This window comes from Panthera uncia (genome assembly GCF_023721935.1).
Source record: "Panthera uncia isolate 11264 chromosome A1 unlocalized genomic scaffold, Puncia_PCG_1.0 HiC_scaffold_16, whole genome shotgun sequence".
Lineage (NCBI taxonomy): Eukaryota > Metazoa > Chordata > Mammalia > Carnivora > Felidae > Panthera > Panthera uncia.
In genome coordinates, this window is record NW_026057576.1 from 11,709,775 (window position 1) to 11,730,210 (window position 20,436).

Sequence of the window (20,436 nt, forward strand, 5' to 3'; positions counted from 1 at the left end):
CGGACTGAGCCACCCAGGCGCCCCCACGATTTAATTTTTTAGATACCATTCTGCATTTTCTGATGCTAACTCAGGTTTTAGGCTTTATCTTTTCATCCATTTTTTTTTTTAATTTGGGAGTCTCATAATATTAGTAATTTTTTTTTATATTAAAATGCAATCGTTCAAACATGCTTGCTTAACACAGACCAGAGGTGTGTGAGAAACATCGTCATCTGAAATGATCAAGAGTTAGAGCTAGGGGTAAAACAAATATGCATCAAAGAGTGGAATGTTGTTTTTTGTTTTTGTTTTCCAGGAACTTAACGACTTGGGAGGAATGGTTGAAATGGGTAGGGAGGCTCTATTTTTGCCCCTCTTGCTTGTTAGTTTCGCGGAAGGCATTGCGTGGAATTTCGTGAAGCTAACGCTTACTCCTCTGCTGGCAGGTGGACACCACTCTGTCTCAGTTTACCGACCCGAACGTTTACCTGTGGGACGTCCACCACAGTAAGAGGCTAATTAAGGTGGACGGGGTTGTGACCAAGAAGCGGAAGTCCTACTGCGTGGACTTTGCTGCCATCCGGCCCCAGATAGCCTTACTCCAGGACATGCACGTTTCCCATTTTCACTTCTCCCTGGACTGGGCCCTGATCCTGCCGCTGGGCAACCAGTCGCAGGTGAACCACACGGTCCTCGACTACTACCGCTGCGTGGTCAGCGAGCTCGTGCGCGCCAACATCACCCCGGTGGTGGCGCTCTGGCGACCCGCGGCCCCGCACCAAGGGCTGCCGCGGCCCCTGGCCAAGCACGGAGCCTGGGAGAACCCCCACACCGCCTCGGCTTTTGCAGAGTACGCCCGGCTGTGCTTCAAGGATCTCGGCCACCACGTCAAGTTCTGGATCACGATGGGCGAGCCGTACACACGGAACATGACCTACAGCGCGGGGCACAATCTTCTGAAGGCTCACGCGTTGGCCTGGCGCGTGTACGATGAAAACTTTCGGGGCTCTCAGAAGGGGAAAATATCCATAGCCCTGCAGGCCGACTGGATAGAGCCGGCCTGCCCTTTCTCCCAAAAGGACAAAGAGGTGGCAGAGAGAGTTTTGGAATTTGACATTGGCTGGCTGGCCGAGCCCATTTTCGGCTCTGGGGATTATCCGCGTGTGATGAGGGACTGGCTCACGCAGAGAAACAATTTCCTTCTACCTTATTTCACTGAAGATGAAAAAAAGCTGATCCGGGGTTCCTTCGACTTTCTGGCTGTAAGCCATTACACCACCATCCTCGTCGACTGGGAAAAAGAAGATCCAATGAAATACAACGATTACCTGGAGGTGCAGGAAATGACCGACATCACGTGGCTCAACTCCCCCAGTCAGGTGGCAGTAGTGCCCTGGGGCTTACGCAAAATTCTCAACTGGCTGAAGTTGAAGTACGGAGACCTCCCCATGTATATAATATCCAACGGCATAGACGATGATCCGCAGGCAGCGCAAGACAAGCTGAGGGTGTATTACATGCAAAATTATGTAAATGAAGCTCTGAAAGGTAAGGAGCCCCGGAAACAGCAGCCCCTCGAAGCATATGTCACGCGAGGGCGTGGTACTCCATAGGCACCCTCAAACGAATACACCCACTGTCGTATGGGAAGCAAAGTGCCTGCTATCCATTCCTTGCCACACTGAAAAAGTCCAAGAGAGAGTATTTTCCCTTCAGGATAATGGAGTTTAGCTAAAAGTCGAAGACCCTAGGCGGGGGGGGGGGGGGGGGGGGGGATGACTAGCACCTGCTGGGGCCTGTAAAAGCATGGACTTTCTTGTCCCCCATTTCAGACGGCTTCACAGCAGTCTTACCTCCTTCATTGTGCATGAAGATTTAACCCAAGTACATCATAGTAGGTTTACTTATGTAAAACCTTCTACGTTAACTGTAGCTCAGTGTTTGTCCTCGCATGAAGGAAGCCTGTTGTGATCAAACCTAATTTAGTTTTATTAAATAGTATTGAAATTTTCTCCGATGCACCAAGGCTGTGTAAAAGTGAAGTGCTGCGTGCAAAAAATTTTAATAACTATTCTCTCCTTTTGTTTTTCTAGCCTACATATTGGATGGTGTCAATCTTTGTGGATACTTTGCTTATTCATTCAATGATCGCACAGCTCCAAAGTTTGGCTTCTATCATTATGCTGCAAATCAGTTTGAGCCCAAACCGTCCATGAAACATTATCGGAAAATGATTGACAACAATGGCTTCTCGGGTCCTGAAACTCTGGGGAGATTTTGTCCAGAAGAATTGACCCTGTGCACCGAATGCGGCTTTTTTCATACCCGCAAATCTTTACTGGCTTTCATAGCTTTCCTACTTTTTGCTTTTATTATTTCTCTTTCTCTGATTTTTTACTACTCTAAGAAAGGCAAAAGAAGTTACAAGTAGTCCTGACCTTTTTCCTATTCATTTACTTTGAAATGATTATGCACACACATCAGCTGTTCACCATTTGCACTTCTCAGTGTCGTAAGACTGGATTTCACTTATCTGACTTCTAGAAAAAAAATGTGTGGCGTATGACAGAGGTATGGAAGTGAGCATAGGTGATTGTAAAATACTGACTAATGTGAATAGTGCCTGGATTTGTTCTTTCTTGGAGGATGATCAAAAACGGTTAGGGGCCATCATCTCTGCAACACATTCTGTAACAAATGTATGGGAAGTGGGACCCATTCTGGAACATTTTTATAGAAATGGAATAGCAAGATCAGTGCCCGTTCCTAAATTATCTTGAAGTAAAACAAATGTGGAAATAAAAAGTTAAGTCCCAAATAACCATCTCTAAACTTCCATGATACGCCTAATGGTCTCTGTTGGACCCAGTTTCCCTTGAAAAAGAAATGGTAGAATATTAGAGACATGACAGAGGGCCCTAGGCTAGAACGTTCCTTTTAAAAGCAGTGTTTCTATCAAATGCTGCTAATATTAATTTACATATCTGGTTAATGATGTACTTAGCAGAGCAAATTGTAGAATTTTATTTTATGTGACTTTCAAGGCGCTTTTCAGGCCCTGGGGTCCTTGAGGGCTTTGTGTCACTGGGGCCTTGTCAAGGGTCTGTACATAGAGGGCTTTAAATGTGTGCAGAAAAATAAATATGAATCATGAGATGTCGGACTCTTCAGGAAGCATAAACTGATCGTGCAATTCATTATACTGTGTGGCGAGGAGGAAAGGAGGAAAAAGTGCATATTATGAGCAACAGTATGATTAATTTGATTAGAAACCCTTTGATTTTAGAGCACTCCTTTCCATGAATGATGTGACCTTTCCTGAGTGAACAAGAACGAAATAATCACTCATCCTATGAAGAGTGACTTCACTTGCTGTTCTTTAGAAAGTGCCCTGATTTCTTTGAATCGAGTTTTTAAAAATTCTTACTAGGTTCGCATTTGGTCTGATAACACTGGAAGATTTATTTCTGTGATCGCTGAGGTTTATTTTCTATTTTTGCTGCACCTTCTGTGGAACTAGCTTTGAAGTAGTTTTGCTTTGAACTTTCACACTGAAACATGCTACTGATTTCTAGAAAGGGCTAATGAGGTCTTATCTTTTAATGCCCCTTAAACAAGTTTTGCTGATTTTCAGACAGGGGTCTTTCTATGACACTGGAGTTGTGGACGATCATAATGTTTGTTTTATAGATAAGCCAGTATCGTATCAGGCAAGGTAAACCACTATCGTAGCAGGCATAACTAATCTTGCCGACACAGGGTTATAGTGTATAATAAAATGTTGTACTGTATTATGTATCATCTTTAGAGGTGGTATGATTTTTTTCCATGAAAGATAAGCTTTTGTTGGTATTCTTTTAAAAATGGGAATTATTATTAAAATTAGAAACTAGAGAACAATAGTTTCTCTTATGTATATATATTTTTCTGATTATAAGAGTAATATATGTTCATTGTAAAAAAATTTTAAAAACACAGAAACTATACGTAAAGAGAGAAAATTACTTGTCATCGCACCCAGGTAGTCACTATTACCGTAGCCTGTGTATTTTATTTTACATAATTAGAGTCAGATCATATTGTAAATAGTTGTGTATCTTTATTAATTTTTATTGTGTGTTTCCTTTGTCATTAGTCTTCAAAAACATGATTTCTAATAGTCGTAGAGTAATTCCACTACACAAATTTATCACAAGTTATTTAACCATTCCTATCAGTTGAACTAGTTTCTTATTGTAAATTACTGTTAAATAATGTTGTTTAAAAGTTTTCTTGCTACCATATTAATTTTCATTCCCTTGAGTGTAGACAGAAGCAATTCTGTCCCTTGATGAAGTATTGTAATAAATCTGCCTGCAACTTTACTGCTTTCATAATCATTTGACTGGCTGCTGGATGAATTTCTTTAAAAAACAGGTTTTTGAGTTGACTGAATTACATAGGCTATGAGCAGTGAAGAAACGGGTGGACAGCCAGGGTGGAAGGTGGAAGGGGGTGGAGGGTGCCTCGTGCTCATCCCTGTGGTTGAGCGGAGACTTTCAGACACTGAGAAAGCAAAATAGAAGAAGAGCCGAAAGAGACCAGACATGCCAAAGCCTCAAGGAGAAATGACATCTCAAAACCATCCACAGTGAGAGCAGCATATTAACACTGAGTCCTCACTGACCTTAGGAGGAGGTCAGTGGCTCCCTACAGCAGCGGGAAAGGAGCAAAGGTCCGCCCAGACCGCGGGAGTGGGGAGGGATAGGGAGGAGGCGGAAGGGGTAGGGAGGAGGGGGAAGGGGTAGGGAGGAGGGGGCGGGGCCAGGGGCGGGACTTCCTGTCCACCACTCTCCTTCCGCATCAGTTCTAGTATTTTACTCACTAGTGCTGGGTACTTCACCACTTTGCATATTTTCTTGAAGGTAGAGACTCTTCCCCTGGAACTCCTACACCTCTCATTAGGTTGTGGGGCCAACTCTGCAAGGGCATTAGGTGGTACTGTGGTTTTCTGAGGCCTTTGGGCTAATTTCTGCCACACTTGTATTTGCTCTGCCTTCGCAGTTCCTTTCTTGGACCCCGGTGTACCCCTTGCACTTCTGCCCAGTTCCTTTTGCCTGGGTTTGCATGGACGGTTTTTCAGATTCAATACGGACACTTTTCATTTTATTTTCATCTTCCACAGACAAGAATTAGAATCTATTAATGCCTTGGAAGCTTTTCCTTTATACTGTTTATACCAAATGCGGTCCAACACAGAGATAATGCAAGCTGCATATTTTAAATTTTCTAGTAGTCACATTAAAAAATTAAAAATGTGGAAAAAATAAAGATTAATGGTATACATTATGTTTCCAACATCATCAAAATATTAACTTCAATAGGTAATCAATATAAAAATGATTAAGATTTTTACATACTGTTTTTTTTTACTAAGTCTTAGAAATCTGGTGTGTGTTTTACAGGTATGGCACATCCCGTGCTCAATTTGGATTAGCCAGACTGTAAGTGCTCAATAGCCACGTGTGGCCTAATGGCCGCCCCACTGGACAGTGCAGGTCTGTAAAGAAAGCCTTGCTCTGCCAAGTCAATTACTAGCATAATGAAGATACCCCAAATATTTAATGAACTATAAGAATAAACTCTTCAAGAGTCTTCCAGCTCTACAGTCCATGGAAATAAATTGGCAAGTAAGTTTACAATTAAGCTAAACTATTGATTAAGACAAATATTTTTAAACATCTTCAGGGAAGGGAGAATTCCGTAACTAGTTCTGAATCTTGCAGTATTTCAGGTGGTGGAATTCAACTGCTCTTGTTTCTACATAAATCTACAATTCCATTTTTTCTCTCATTCAAATTGCCTTTTTCCAAATGAATAGGGCAGTTATATTGTCTTGTAGCATCGCCATTGAATATTTAATATTGAGCAATGCTGCTCAAAATTTCTGTCTGGGAAGGAGAATGTTAATTTAGATGACATGGACCAACCTTGACAGAGAGTCTTGGTTCTAGAGGGAAATCAGAGGCCATGTCTTCTTGTTTTGTTTTGATTTTTAGTATTTAGCCCGGAGCCTCCTATAAAATATTGTTCAGTAAATGTTGTCTAGTTGAATAAATGTATGAATGAATGACGGAATACAGGAATTAACAGAATTAGCTCCCTGACATCACCTTTGTCCAGAGACACATTTAATAAAGACTGTCAAGAATCCGAAATTGCCATGTGTTAGATGCCACACAGCATCAGTTCTGTGTATCCAGAGGAAGGAACACAAGTTTCCATGTCATAACCTTTGATAGCCTTTCTAGGTAACAAGGCAGTAACATGGCTTTCCTAAGTCATCACCCCTAGACCAATCACAGAGTGAGAGGATTATAACTTGTTTTCTTTCTTATTCACATTGTCCCTTAGCCAATCAGTATTCTATTTGCAAGTACTGTTATAGGTTAAGTTCTTTATATGCAAATAAGTACCAGGGTACTCCTCTTCTAGCAGGAACTCCTTTATGTCATCTTGAAATACAATTTCGAAGAATATGTTGCTTTTTTCTCAGATCTGTTATATTTTTCCATTTTTATAACCATTAAGTATTGTTAGAGTTTTGTTTGTGGCAGTGCATTTCCTGGGACATTTTTGTTTCATACATCTGTGGTAAATACCCGTTGTTTGATATCAAGGAGAAAGAGGTCAAGAAAAACCACAAGGAACCTTGAGTAAATGGTGGAAATACTCTACTGCCTGTGATAGGACGCCTACAAATGAAATTTATTTTGTGATGTAATTGCTACGTACCAGAAAAGGCTTGGTGACTGATATTCCAGCCTCAGTTTGAGAAATAGATTAGAGAAGAAAACAGATTAGAGAAGGAAAAAATTTCAACATACCTATTAATCGATGCAGAAAGGCAGACAGAAAAGAGTCAGTAGACCTGCCTCCAAAATGTCACTGAGCCTCATTTTCTTCATCTTTGAAATGGGAATGTCTATAACTATTCAATAAATAAAGCACCTCCACCAGACATGTTTCTCTGGATTGATTCCACTTATTTTTAATGTGCATATGATTTTTTGTTAATCAGATATTCAGAGCTCAGTAAGACCCTAAGTAAGACCAGGGACTGTTACAGTTAATACAATTCACCCTGAAGTCCCTTCGTTATTTCATTTGTGACTTTGAATAGACATCATCCTAGGATGCCCATGGGTAAACCAGACTAAAAATACAAATCCCCACAGTTACTTAATAATACCAGATTACTTTCTTGGCTGTGAATTTTATGAATGTTGAGTTGATAGAATCCTGAACATCATTTGGCAGAAGATGCTTCTATATCAGTGTGCTCCGCCATCTGCTCTTTGGAAACAATCTAATGACACAGACGAAACACGGAAATTTGTATATTGTTATTGAATAATTGAAGACCCATTAACTAAATTTTTATGTGATTCAAAGATCCTTGGTAGAGTTTCTAATTTTGCTTATTATCTTTCCATATGCTTATTTTATGGTAAAAACGAATTAACTTTTAATGAGCTTATTTATTTTTTATAAATTATTTGCAATGGAAACATTGCTCCTCAATAAATTACTAGAATATGCTGATTTCCTTTTTTCTGTTTAAAATCTCGATTGATTAGCTTATACATTTTGGGTTCCTTTCACTATTATAGTAGTTATTGTCTAATGACGACCTTAAGTGTAAACATTGCTTCAGACATTTCAACCTGTTTTGATCTCCAGCTGCATGCGAATCAAAGCTTTGGCGAATTTAGTTCCAGGTTATCAGACTACAAGTTTTACAGTGTTTCAAGGCCGTGTCACTTAAGACATGAAGGTTTTATCACTCCCCACCCCCCCCCGGTTTAAATTATGGGTATTATGAGTCTCCAGTAAGTAGCCCAAAGGCTTCAAAATGTAGCATTATCAATAGACAGGGGCAGGAGTGGTAAGCGTAAGCCACAGAGCAGCAAAACAGATACACTTCGAAAAAGATTGACGGGTCAGGTGAAAATATTCCATTAGTAAAAGATAACAGATGAGACATGAACATGATTTTATTTCAAACTGTACCACTCTAAAATATCCTGATTCTATCTGTGCCTTCTCCTGGACCTAATAACCCACCAAAACCAACACAGTGGGGATTACTCGTCCATCAGACTGACAATACCAGAGCTGCGAGATTCTGGCAGTATTCACCTTGAGAGGAAGGAAGGAGACAAAGGAAGCCAGAAAGCATGGGAAGGGCCTGCAGGACTGGGGAGAGCCCATGAAAGAAACATTGGAAACAATGACAGAATTTTTCCATTATGGAACATTAGAGTGGGCTAAGGTTGGATATTTCCCTTCTACCAGGTCAGCTGGGCATTGATAATAACACGCAAGAAGGTTAGGCCCCGGTTAGCTGGTTTTTCATGAAGGTAGGACGTGTTAACAACAGAGTGCTCTCAGGCGCCTGTCCATAAAGCATGACACTCTTGTTCTCTGGGTCGTGAGTTTTGTTTTAATTTTTAAAAAATGTTTATTTATTTTTGAGAGAGACAGAGCGCAAGTGGGGGAAGGAGCAGAGAGACAGAGGGAGACACAGAATCCAAAGCAGGCTCCAGGCTCTGAGCTGTCAGCACAGAGCCCAAAGTGGGGCTCAAACCCACAAACTGTGAAATCAGGACCTGAGCCGAAGTCAGACACTTAACCAGCTGAGCCACCCAGGAGCCCCCCGGGGTTGTCAGTTTGATAGTAGAATTTACATCAAACAAATAAACAAAGTGCTCTGGCATATTCCAAAATGGTTCCTTCTTCTCTCCCCTTATCAGAAACAATCTCCAACATACTATAAGAACTTGGTAGAGCTCTGGAGAATATCTAACCAACTGTGCACCTCCCCCCACTGCCATGACTGGGTCTCCTCAGAGTTTTTTATTCTTCGAGTTGTCCACACTGAGCCTTCGACAATTCATGAATTCCTACCCCAGCACTGGTTCTTGAGGTGGTTCCCACCCATGAGTCTCTGCTTGGGTACGCCACAACTCCCTATATTTGTCTGTCTGTCTCTCCGTTTTGGGGGCAGCGATTTGCTGTGCGTCTTCTCCTCTCTGACAGATCCAAGAAGAGTTGCTGATTTTTCAGTCTGTTCAGCTTTTTGCTTGTTGTCAGGATGAAGAGGTGACTTCCCTCCCATCGCGTCTACAGGGATAAAGAAAAAAAGGAAAGGAAATGCTGCCATGTTTATAAAGCAGACTGGGGGCGGGGGTGGGGGAGGTTATCATCAACCTGATTGTGATGCGGTTGCAAAATACAGTCTCTGTCATCTCAATGGTCTCTCCAGCCTTGGTCAGGAAGGCACAAATACATAAAGAACCCCAAGGATCATCACTGGTCATATAACGGACATGTGTGAACGGGTGGATCTGGAATTCTCCAACCTCATCCTAAAAGTCTGGATGACATCATCATCACCACTGTGACTTTGTCAGAGGGAGGTGAAGGCACTACCTGTGTGATGCTTGCGTGAATGGCACGGCTATTTTTGAAAGCCTTTATGAATATTGTGCTAACACAAGAATTTATATTTTTATTCACAATATTTTGGACTACAAATGACAAGTGTTTTATTTCTGGTTACAGTTACACAAGAACAATCTTACAAAAAAGAACAATTTGGCGAACAGTGAGTGTTGCAGTGCGCTCACCGTGGATGTTTCTTGTTGGGTATCTCTCTAGCCTTCAACCAGACATGTCTGAAGAAGAATATTCATTTTGTTTCCCTTCAAACTAGCTCTTCTTTCTGTTTCCTTCATTTCCCCCAGTCCTCCCTGGGGGACATTTAGCATGAAATTCTATGGATTCTTTTCACTCTGATGTTTCTAGCATCCACCTGGCATTTGACTGCTGAAGTTGTCCTCTTTGAACTGTTTGCTTAGGCTTCTCCCAGACCCCCTCAATGGTTTTCTGGCTTGTGTCCATTCTGCACGTCAAACGCCATTTTGATTCAGTTCATTTCTCTCTTCAAGTGCGTACAGAGGGTGTCCTTGTTCCTCACCATCACCTGGCATGTGCTCTAAATCTCCCTCTGTGTGTCCTCTGACCTGGTCATCCACAACTTGGCTGAACATTAGGATCAGCACCTACTACCATCTACTACCAGGATTTGTTTGTCTAATCTCTGCCATCGGACTATAAAGTGCTCTAAGGCAGGTACCTTATTTGTCTTGTTATTCTCTGGAATGAATATTAATTAGTTAATAAATATTTCTTGTATGAATAAATGCTTGATGAAAAAGGGCTAGAAACTTATTACAGGTGGTTCTTTAAAAAGAGTTAACTGTTTGTTTGTTTGTTTCCCAGTTACCGAGGCTTAGTTGACCTTTATTACCTGGAGTTTTGCCAATCAGGCTTCTCGAGTCAACAACATTTGTGATGATAATTGGTGTTCATAGTGATTGCCCTGGGGCTGGACAAAATCTTGAACTGCCTTCTCAGTCATTTAAGAGAAGATCATATTAAGATGTTTATTTCTAATTAACTGGTTCATTACATGTATCATCATGGATTATCCATTTTAAAAGAATTAAAATACAATAAAAAATTATGATAATATCACACTGAACATTAATTTTCCTTTGACGATCAGTCCATTCAACAAATAACTAGCACACACTTAATATGTGCAAGTTAATAGAGTTATTACCCAGGAATGTTCTACTCCAGTCATATTTATGTATATCTGAAATGCCTTGTGCGTCGATTGTGCCAGTAATTGGCATACACTGTGATAGTTCATCAAGTTTTGCCAACAGACGTTTAGCAAAATATGGCTCTTTAAAATAGTGTATTTTGTAGAGCAATTACTAAAAAGTTGCCTATGACGCAACGTTCTATAAATCAAATCCAGCTCTGTGATGTATCTTCAAGGTACCTTCGAGCAGGTTGGCTGCCTATCTAATCGCACTGGTAACTTCAGTCTCTGTGGTGGTGTCAGTAGCTCCTCTCCCCACGTCTGCACCGCCCAGGAGAGATGTAACACTAGGTAAGCAGATTCTAACCGGATGCTTTGAGCAGTGGTTCTCAAGCCTGGTGGCACACTGGGATCACCTAGGGAGTTTTAAAAACCCCTGATGCCTGGTTCCATTTGCAGGGATTCTGACTTGGCTGGTGTGGGATGTGGCCCTGTGTGCCTCTTTCCTGGCTCTAGTGCACATTGGATGGGCTCGCAGCCTCCCCCAGGGGACCCTGGCCCTGCGGTCCAGGAGCACCTTCTCCTTCAGCTAGTAGCTCAGGTGAGGCCCTGGCTTTCTGCTGCTGCTCCTCCCTGCGTTTCCTCTCTGTCCCTGCTGGCTTCTCGGCCCTTCCATCACATCTGTAACCAACTCTGTGGAGTCCATTCTCCCTTTTGTAAAATCTCAAAGGCCTTCCTCTTTTCCTTGTTCTGGTTCTCAGAACTTGGAACGTGACTGAGACAGCTGGCAGTGAAGACAGTGAAAACCGCGAAGTAAGCGCAAGATGAGACACCCTTGGACAGCCAACCTGAGTCCTGCCTGGGGGGCAGAAGAAGCCCAGGCGAGAGGGGATGGGGGAGTGGGAAGGACACAAATTTGGTGACCATTTCCAGACCACTCTTTTAGCAGCACACTTTGCAGATATTCTATAACACAAGTCTCATGGGAGAATGTCATGAAATGTTCTAATTTCATCATTTTCTGATGATTTAATATCCTTGTCATAGGTCACACTTTTATTTTGTAAAGTCTATAGGGAAGAAATTAATTTTTTACGTGATGCCTATCTTCTGGTATGTAGGGTTGACTGCTTGTAATGTTTTAGTCCATATTAGTGTGGTGGAAGAAACGTAAATGTGAGTTTCTTTTTACGTTTGCAATTCCTTTTTACCAAACCCTGCTTTTAGCTTATGCTTCAAATTCATGACCAACCATAAGGTAGGTTTGGAAAGTCTCATCCCAGTTAAAAAAAAAAAATCAACCTCAACAACTGCCTGTTCTTTGTCTTGTGCAAGCAGGAGTGCTCTGTTCTGTATTACCTGTGTAGTCCTTTGGAGTTCTGTTGCCGGCTGCTGTGTAAACAGGAGGAAGCAATCCCAGTAATCAGAAGGAAGTTCAAGGCTGATCACATGCAGACCCATAGCCTTTTCTTCACACATGCATACACACACACACACACACACTCACACATAACTGCCACACCTCCAGCTAACCTTACAGCAGCCTTCATCCAACTGTACTTTCTGAAATGGTCTTACTGAACGGGACTCTTTTTCTGTTCCTTTGTAGACTCCTTCAGAAAGCGGTTGTGAGCAACTACATTTTACACAAAAAAATTGTCAGTCAAAGCCAGCGTTTTTGTTTTCTTAGGAACAGCACTGCTATAAGCAGAGAGATTGAACCCCGTTTACCTAGAAGTGAATATTAATAATAAACATTTGTTAAGCCCCATCTTAAAAGGTGTGCTACTATCACCATTTTACAGATGAGACAATTGAGGCTTACAGAGGTTAATACCATGCTGAATTTGAGGCTTACAGAGCAGGGGAGTGGAGGTAAGAGTGGGATCCAAGTAGTCAGGACTGCTCCAGACCTTGTACTCTGAATTTATGTCCATCACGTTTTAAATGGCTGGATGAATGCAAAGCTTCTCTAAGCCTGAGCTAATCAGTCTTGGGAAAATTAGAGGCTCAGAAAGACCCAGCAACTAATTTAAGTCATTAGTGACTATTTAAGGTTAGGTTCACATTGCTTTCCTAGGAAAGGTAGCCAACTGATTTACAAGGAGAAGAGAGACAATCGCTGGCTAAGAGAGCTCCACAAGGCCTCTAGAAGGAGAGACTGTAAATGGCAGATTTATAAGACAAATTACAAGATTGGCAATAAAAAGTGCATTAACCACTCCAGTCCAAACCACTAGTGGGTGGAAAACCAGAAATTATGGTTGCTATGAGGCAGAGGCCACAGTTACAAAGGGCCCAGGTTGAGAAGGACTCTGTGCTTGGGTTAATGTTCTTCTATGACTGTCTGGAAATTCTTCATCCACGCCTATCTTTGAATTTGTGTTTTGTGATGATGCTGTTTTGTGATGATCCAATGCAATATGCACATGGATGATGCACCAGGTGGCAGCCCGCGTGTGGATGGCAGTGGTCCAGCACAGTCCACGGGCACACAGCGGTTGCCCCAGACCTTCCGTGCACGCCTCAGGGCAGTTCAGCCTTCCCAGGGCTGTGGCCAGGACAGAATCTGGGTCCATCGGTGGTGGGAACGGTGGCAGCAGGAGTGGCAACCACAGATGTGCAAGTTCAAGGAAATGTCAGAGGAAACGTTGAAATAACATCGTATAAATTCTCATGTAATGTTCCACTTACATGAAACCTATTTGTACAGACAGATAAATCTTTTAGAAGAAGTTATTCTGTTATAATCCTCAGTTCCAGATGTAATAAAATGTATATTTTGATATAATTTATCAGAAATGTATCTGCATATATCTCCAATAATCCCAACAATGTTGTCACAGCATGTAAAATAGCTCCAGTAACAGATGCATATGCAGAAAGAGTCTTCTCAAAATTAAAAATGATAGAAAATATTTTTGTAATCTTGCAAGAGGGACTAATATTGTTTTATATATTTTTAAAAATTTTTTAACATTTATTTATTATTGAGAGAGAGAGACAGAGCATGAGCATGGGAGGGGCAGAGAGAGGAGAAGACACAGAATCTGAAGGAGGCTCCAGGCTCTGAGCTGTTAGCACGGAGCCTGATGCAGGGCTCAAACCCACAAACCCAGCGAGATCATGACCTGAGCTGAAGTGAGTCGCTTAACCGACTGAGCCACCCAGGCGCCCCGGGACTAATATTGTTTTAAATCAATAGCTATTAACAATAAAGTTGCGGGGCTCCTCGGGGGCTCAGTCGGTTGAGCATCCGACTTCTGTTCAGGTTATGATCTCCTGGTTCGTGGGTTCCAGCCCCGTGTCTGTGCTGATAGTTTGGAGCCTGGAGCCTGCTTTGTTCTGTCTCCCTCTCTCTCTGTTCCTCCCCTGCTCATGCTCTGTCTCTCTCCTTGAAAAATAAATAAACATTAAAAAAACAACAACAAAAAAGTTGCTAGAAGTATGGATTTTGATGTTCCAATTAATTAGCCAAAAAGTCAGAAAAATCATACGATCGATGGAGATACCACTTTAACAAAGCATAATCATTATGACATTATATAAAATGATGACACCAAAATATCATTCTGCAAATTTGCAAGTTTGTGTTGTTACTCGTGCATCGCTATTACTCCTGTTACTCTTTTGTAGGTAACACAAAACTTTTGAAGGAGAACTTTTTATATTTTAGTATCTTCAGTAGCACTTTTCCCTGCTCTTTCAACCGGAGCTTTCATTTTCATTTTGCATGGGGTCCTTTACGTTAGGTATCTGGCCCTGCTCCCAGCAGAAGGAGATGATACTATAGAAGAGACAAAGAGGATGAGGTTCCTTACCAAGCGTCCAAGTTTCATTTTTACCCTGATGAGATATATAGCTCCAAGCAGAGGGAGTGGTCAGCTCAGGGCTGGGGTTGAGTGAGTGCTGAGCCAGGTGCTACCTTCTGGCATCTGGCCAGGGCGAGTCTCGCTTTGGAGGCTTTCTCTGGTTGCCAGAGTAGCACATTAGGTGCTGGACGGCATTCCAGGCAGAGACAATCCGAGAAGAAGGGATTGTGTCTTTCCTTAGTCACTCCTCTAGTACAAAGCACTGTATGTTTTATGTGTATTTTTATTCTCATCTTCTTTTCCTTCTCCCCAGAATTAGCGCTGCTTCCAAGGGGAGAGGGAGATGGCCGAGCAGTCTGGTGTCTGTTGTGCTGGGCTGGAGAGCTGGATGTGGGCCTGGCTTTGCCCTTTGCTGAGACCTTTAGAAGCTACTCAAGTCTTTCTTCATTGGTGAAGGATGCAGTGACAGCTGATGCATATTAGTGACACTGCTTTGACTCGTTGCTTTTGTGTCATCAGAGCAAATGTCAACAGCGGGAGAAAGGCAAAAACACGGTAAGATTATTACAACAGTGCTTGGTCGTGTACGTGCCCCGAACGGGTCTTGGGGACCTGCAGGGTTCTGTGAACCACACTTCGAGAACCACTGTTCTGTGGCATCGTTTGAAGACGACAGAAGCCCCAGTGTTCAGAGGAGACCCAGGAGCCCGAGAGAGGAAAACCCAGCAGAACACACAGGACAAGTCCCTACGTGAAAGATTAAAGTTTGAACCAAAATGCAGAAGTATGTCAACGTAGTCAATTATGCTTCGTAAAGACTTTCTGCATGCTTTTTGAACTAAAACTGCTAGCAAATGAATTGGAGGGCAGCAGTGGTCACTACTGAGACTGTTAGTGACCTGGAAATTCACCTGGAAGTAATATCTTAAAACAGAGCAAACGAACGAGGACAAGATAATCAGGAGAAAAAAACTGGATTGTTGGCAGCTGTATCTGGAAGAATTAACATGTGAGTAAAAGAAGATTTAGAGAAGAGAAAAGGAACAGATGGAGAAGAGGCAATAATTAAACTAATGGAAGAAGAAAATGTCCTCAAGATTAAGAAAGACCTGAATGTGCAAACTGAAACTATTCACAGAGTTCCAAGCAGAAGGAATGAGACAAAAATGTCCCCAAAGCTAGTCTGGAAAATTCTTAAACTCCAAGAATGGAGAGAAACCATTACCAACTTCTAGACAGAAATAACTGATTGCTTAAAGAATCAATGCCATTCGATGTTTCATATGCAACACCTTAATTTTTTTTTACGTTCATTTACTTTTCAGAGAGAGAGAGAGAGTGAACAGGGGAGGGGCAGAGAGACAGGGAGACACAGAATCCGAAGCAGGCTCCAGGCTCCGAGCTGTCAGCACAGAGCCCAACACGGGGCTTGAACCCACGAACCACAAGATCATGACCTGAGCCGAAGTTGGACACTTAACCGACTGAGCCACCCAGGCGCCTCTCAAATGCAATACCTTAAGCATAAGATGGCGGGTATCTGACCACTGAGAGAAATGAATTGCCACGAAGACCCTTTCTTCTCTGAGCGTGTCAGTCACCTTTCAGGATGGAGGTAAAAGCAAGTGTGCTGTGATCCAGACAGCGTATCAGTTGTGCACCTGGGACTCTGGAAGAAACTACTAGGGGAGGATAGAGCAGGCAGACCTCCACCCACTGCCTGTACCACCACCGAAGGTACCAGAGCACGGGGAGGAAGAGAAGCAGCGGTGAGCAATGTGTGCCCAGATGGACAGCAAGAGACCAGGATTGAATACTAGCAACCCCAGATAAGAATTCTTAAAATAGAAAGGAACTATGCAAGGGTAATTCTAAGAATAATCTGGAACTAAAAGTGCTGAACTATTTAAGGGAAATCTAAGAGCTAGGGGTGAAGGAGGAGAAAAGCAATGAAGCAAAGCATTACGAAGATTTAATCGTGGTCTGGATAAGGGCAGAGTTGAGAATAGGAATGAAAATATTCTTAGGAGACTGATCTCATTAGTACAGGCTGTCTTGGCGAAGGAATAAATGATATCTTTTGTGTTTTTTTAAAGAAAATTACAGAAATGTGTGTTTTGTTATGAGCCCCGAGAGAGAGGAAGCAAACATTTATGGAATAGAAACTTCCAGCAGAACAACAGTATTAACAAAATGAAAAAGACAATGAAAGGAAGTTTATGAAAACCAGCAAAAAATAGCAAAAGGAAAAGGAGACAGCAAAGTAAAGCAAGCTGAATACAAAGTAAGCATAAAATGGAAGGGATAAAATAACGCACAAAAAGCACCATGAGGTCAAAAAAGGAAAAAGAGAGAAGTCTGAGAAACACTCACAGCAGGAGAAGCCTGAGGAACATGACAATTACATGAAATGTGGTATCCTGGACAGAGAACAGACATTTGATAAAAAAACTAAGAGAATCTGGTTTGGTTTTTAGCTTAGTGGGAGAGAAAGACATTACTGTACTATTTATGCAAACAACTATGTAATTACAAATAAGAAAAGTGCGAAGGACAAAAGGACTGTGAGACTGTTTCCCCAACTTAGTTTAGGGTATGAGGGAGGACTTCCTGGAGGAAGTGACTGAAGCTGAGACCTAAGTGTAGATAGGAGTTCCCTAGCCACTGGGGACAGGTGTGGTGAACACTACTGCAGAAAAGTTTGGAGGCGGGCAGAGGGAGAGAGGTGGAAAGCGGACCTATTTATCCTAAGCCTATAGCTAGTGTCTACTTTAAGGTGCAGTCACAATTTTTTTATTTATTAAATATGAATCTATTTATTTACTGACTCCTGAAGAACATGCAGGGTTTTTTGTTTTTTTTTTAACATCCATGCATTACTTACAAAAATAGTTGGTCATGTACTTGACCACACAGAAAACCTTTATCTCAAAAAGGTGATTCAGAAACCTAAAAAACACTGATGATCTCCTAGGAAAACATAAATTATTAAAATTGAAGTAGAAGTACAAACCTTGAATTAGACCAAGCACCATAGAAGAAATGATAAAGGTGATTAAAAATGCATTGCTGAAAAAAGTTAACAGGATTTGATGATTTCATAGCTGATCACTAAGCTCAACAGGCAAGCCATTCTGAACCATTTAAGACCCTAGAAGAAGACAATTCTCATTGTCTTTGTGAAAGCAATCCTGTTACTACAACCTAATAAAAATACTGCAAAAAGGTTGATGTCATTCTAATTAGATGCAAAATATTTTAAATGTGATATTAGCTACAATAATCCAGAAATATGTAAACAGACTAAGAAACTATGGCCAGTAGAGTTACTTGCAGGAATGCAATGTAGGTATCAGGAAATCAAGCAATGTAATTCATTAAATCAACACATTAAAGCCAAAAAATAAATGAACATGCCAAAAGATGCTGCAAAGCCATTTTGAGAAACATTCAGGAGTTCTTTACTTTTTTTATTTTTAAGTTTATTTATTTATTTTGAGAGAGACAGAGACAGCAGAGATGGGGAAGGGGCAGAGAGAGAGGGAGAGAGGAAGAATCCCAAGCAGGCTCCACGCTGTCAGCACAGAGCCTGACATAGGGCTCGGACCCAGAAAGCCGTGAGATCATGACCTGAGCCGAAACCAGGAGCTGGCATTTAACCAAATGAGTCATCCAGGAGCCTTAGGAGTTATTCTTAATAATAACTTTAAGAATATATGTACATGAGGAACCCTTGTAAATATGATATAGACTACAAAACACCAGTAAACATTATCCTAATTAGAAAAACACCCGAATCATTTTAATTGTAATCAGGAACTAGATAAGATTGCTGGCTCTTGTCATTATTATTCAGCATTGTCTTAGAGGTTCTAGCAAAGATAGTAAGAAAAGATAGTAAAATCATTTTAAACACATTTAAAATCATTTAAAAACATTGGAAAGGAAAGGATAAAACTTCCATTTTTTGTTGGTAATATTATATTCTTGGAAAATACAAGAGACGTAAGAAAAAAGCACTTGAGATGGTAAGATACAGAGATAGAAAAATGACATACAACAATGAATAGCAGAAATCACCTAAATGTGAACATGGGAAAAATTAATTTGCGGTTGCAATAAAATGTAAGGCAATACTGTGTGAAGAAAAGTATAAAATCCTAACAACAAGATTCAACCTAATGGAAAATCGTTCTATGTTGTTAGATATATCCTAAATTCTTAGATTTATAGACTGAATGTAATTAAAATGTTAGATCTCCCCAAATTCACTATACACATGTATATATAATATTTATAATACATTAATTATGATATATACTACAATTCCAGTTAGAATCACAACACTTAAAAATAATATAAAATGTTCTTAAAGCTTATTTGAAAAAAATTAAAAGTCCAATAATAAGATGTATAAAGAAAGCCCTAGTGAGTGCAGATATTAAAACATACCATACAGCCACTATAATCAAATAAATAGGGCATTGGGTTTTGAAATACATATGGTAGAATAATTGAATGGAAAATCTAGATTCCAAAATACACACTATTTCAATCTATCATGAAGTTTACATTTCATTTCAGTGTGAGAAGAAAGGTACACATTCAACTGGCTATTCATCTGGAAGAAAATAGAAATGTATTTTCTGGGGCGCCTGGGTGGCGCAGTCGGTTGGGCGTCCGACTTCAGCCAGGTCACGATCTCGCGGTCCGTGAGTTCGAGCCCCGCTTCGGGCTCTGGGCTGACGGCTCGGAGCCTGGAGCCTGTTTCCGATTCTGTGTCTCCCTCTCTCTCTGCCCCTCCCCCGTTCATGCTCGGTCTCTCTCTGTCCCAAAAATAAAAAAAAAAATAAAAAAAAAATAAAAAGAAATGTATTTTCTATTTTCTCTCAGCATTTAAATAAATAAACCCCAGATAATTGAAGACTTCAGTGTAAAGAACTAGATAAAAAAAAATCGAGGAGATAGACGAATTATCTAAATTATAAAAGAACATGTAGGAGCCTCCATATACAGTTTAGGATTTGTGGAGAATGTTCTCACCCAAGACAAGAAACCAACAGCTAGACAAGATTTAAACGAGGTCAGTGAGGAATTGTAGAGGTCGACATATATTTGCATCACAGATGACAGATAAAAAGTTAGTAGCCTTAAAATGCCAAGAGTTTCACTAATAGGCAACAGAAAATAAAAATAAATATGAATGGATAATTTAGCCCAAAGTGGCCATAGTGGCCATAAGGTACGGATATTTAAAATCATCTGTAATCAGAGCACCTGGGTAGCTCAGTTAGTAAAGCGTCAGACTCTTGATTTGGGCTCAGGTCATGATCTTATGGTTCATGGGACGGAGCCCCGCATCAGGCTCTGTGCTGTCAGCTTGGAGCCTGCTTGGGATTCTATCTCCTCTCTTTTTGTGCCTTTCCCTCGCTCACGCTCTCTCTCTCTCTCAAAATAAATAAATAAACGTTAAGAAAATAAAATCATCTGTAATCAAAGAAATGCAAATGAAAGTAACAACACAATAACCCTTTACAGCCGCGTAATGAACAAAGACAATAGAATGGTAACACCGTTACTCTCTTTGGAGGGAAGGATGCAGAGGAAAAGGTACTGTTGCACTTTGCAAACTGAAATGTGAATTGTTACAGTCCTTTTTATTTTTTTAGTGTTTATTTATTTATTTATCTTGAGAGAGAGGGCACATGCCCATGAGCAGGGGAGGGGCGGGGAGAGAGGAGACAGAAAATCCCAAGCAGGCTCTAGGCTCACAGCAGGACTTTGATCTCATAAATAGTGAGATCATGGTCTGAGCAGCAACCAAGAGTCAGGTGCTTAACTGAGCCACCCAGGCGCCCCCTGTTACAGTCATTTTTAAACTAAAGTTTGGCAATATCTTCTAAAAATAAAAATTCACATGCACTTTGATCTACCAATCTCATTCCTAGGCAGCTATTCTGAAGAAATAAAAATACATACCGTAAT

At 41.1% G+C, this 20,436-nt stretch overlaps 1 protein-coding gene across 1 annotated transcript in view; it reads left to right on the plus strand.

Annotated features, from left to right (window-relative positions):
• KL (klotho) overlaps nucleotides 1-4,339 on the plus strand; it is a 47,730-nt gene extending 43,391 nt beyond the window's left edge. Inside the window, exons 4-5 of the mRNA XM_049646789.1 lie at nucleotides 429-1,530; nucleotides 2,076-4,339. Of these exons, the coding sequence (XP_049502746.1) occupies nucleotides 429-1,530; nucleotides 2,076-2,413 (1,440 nt within the window). The 3' untranslated portion in view covers nucleotides 2,414-4,339. The remainder of the gene's footprint in view (nucleotides 1-428; nucleotides 1,531-2,075) is intronic.
• Nucleotides 4,340-20,436: the final 16,097 nt, after the last annotated feature.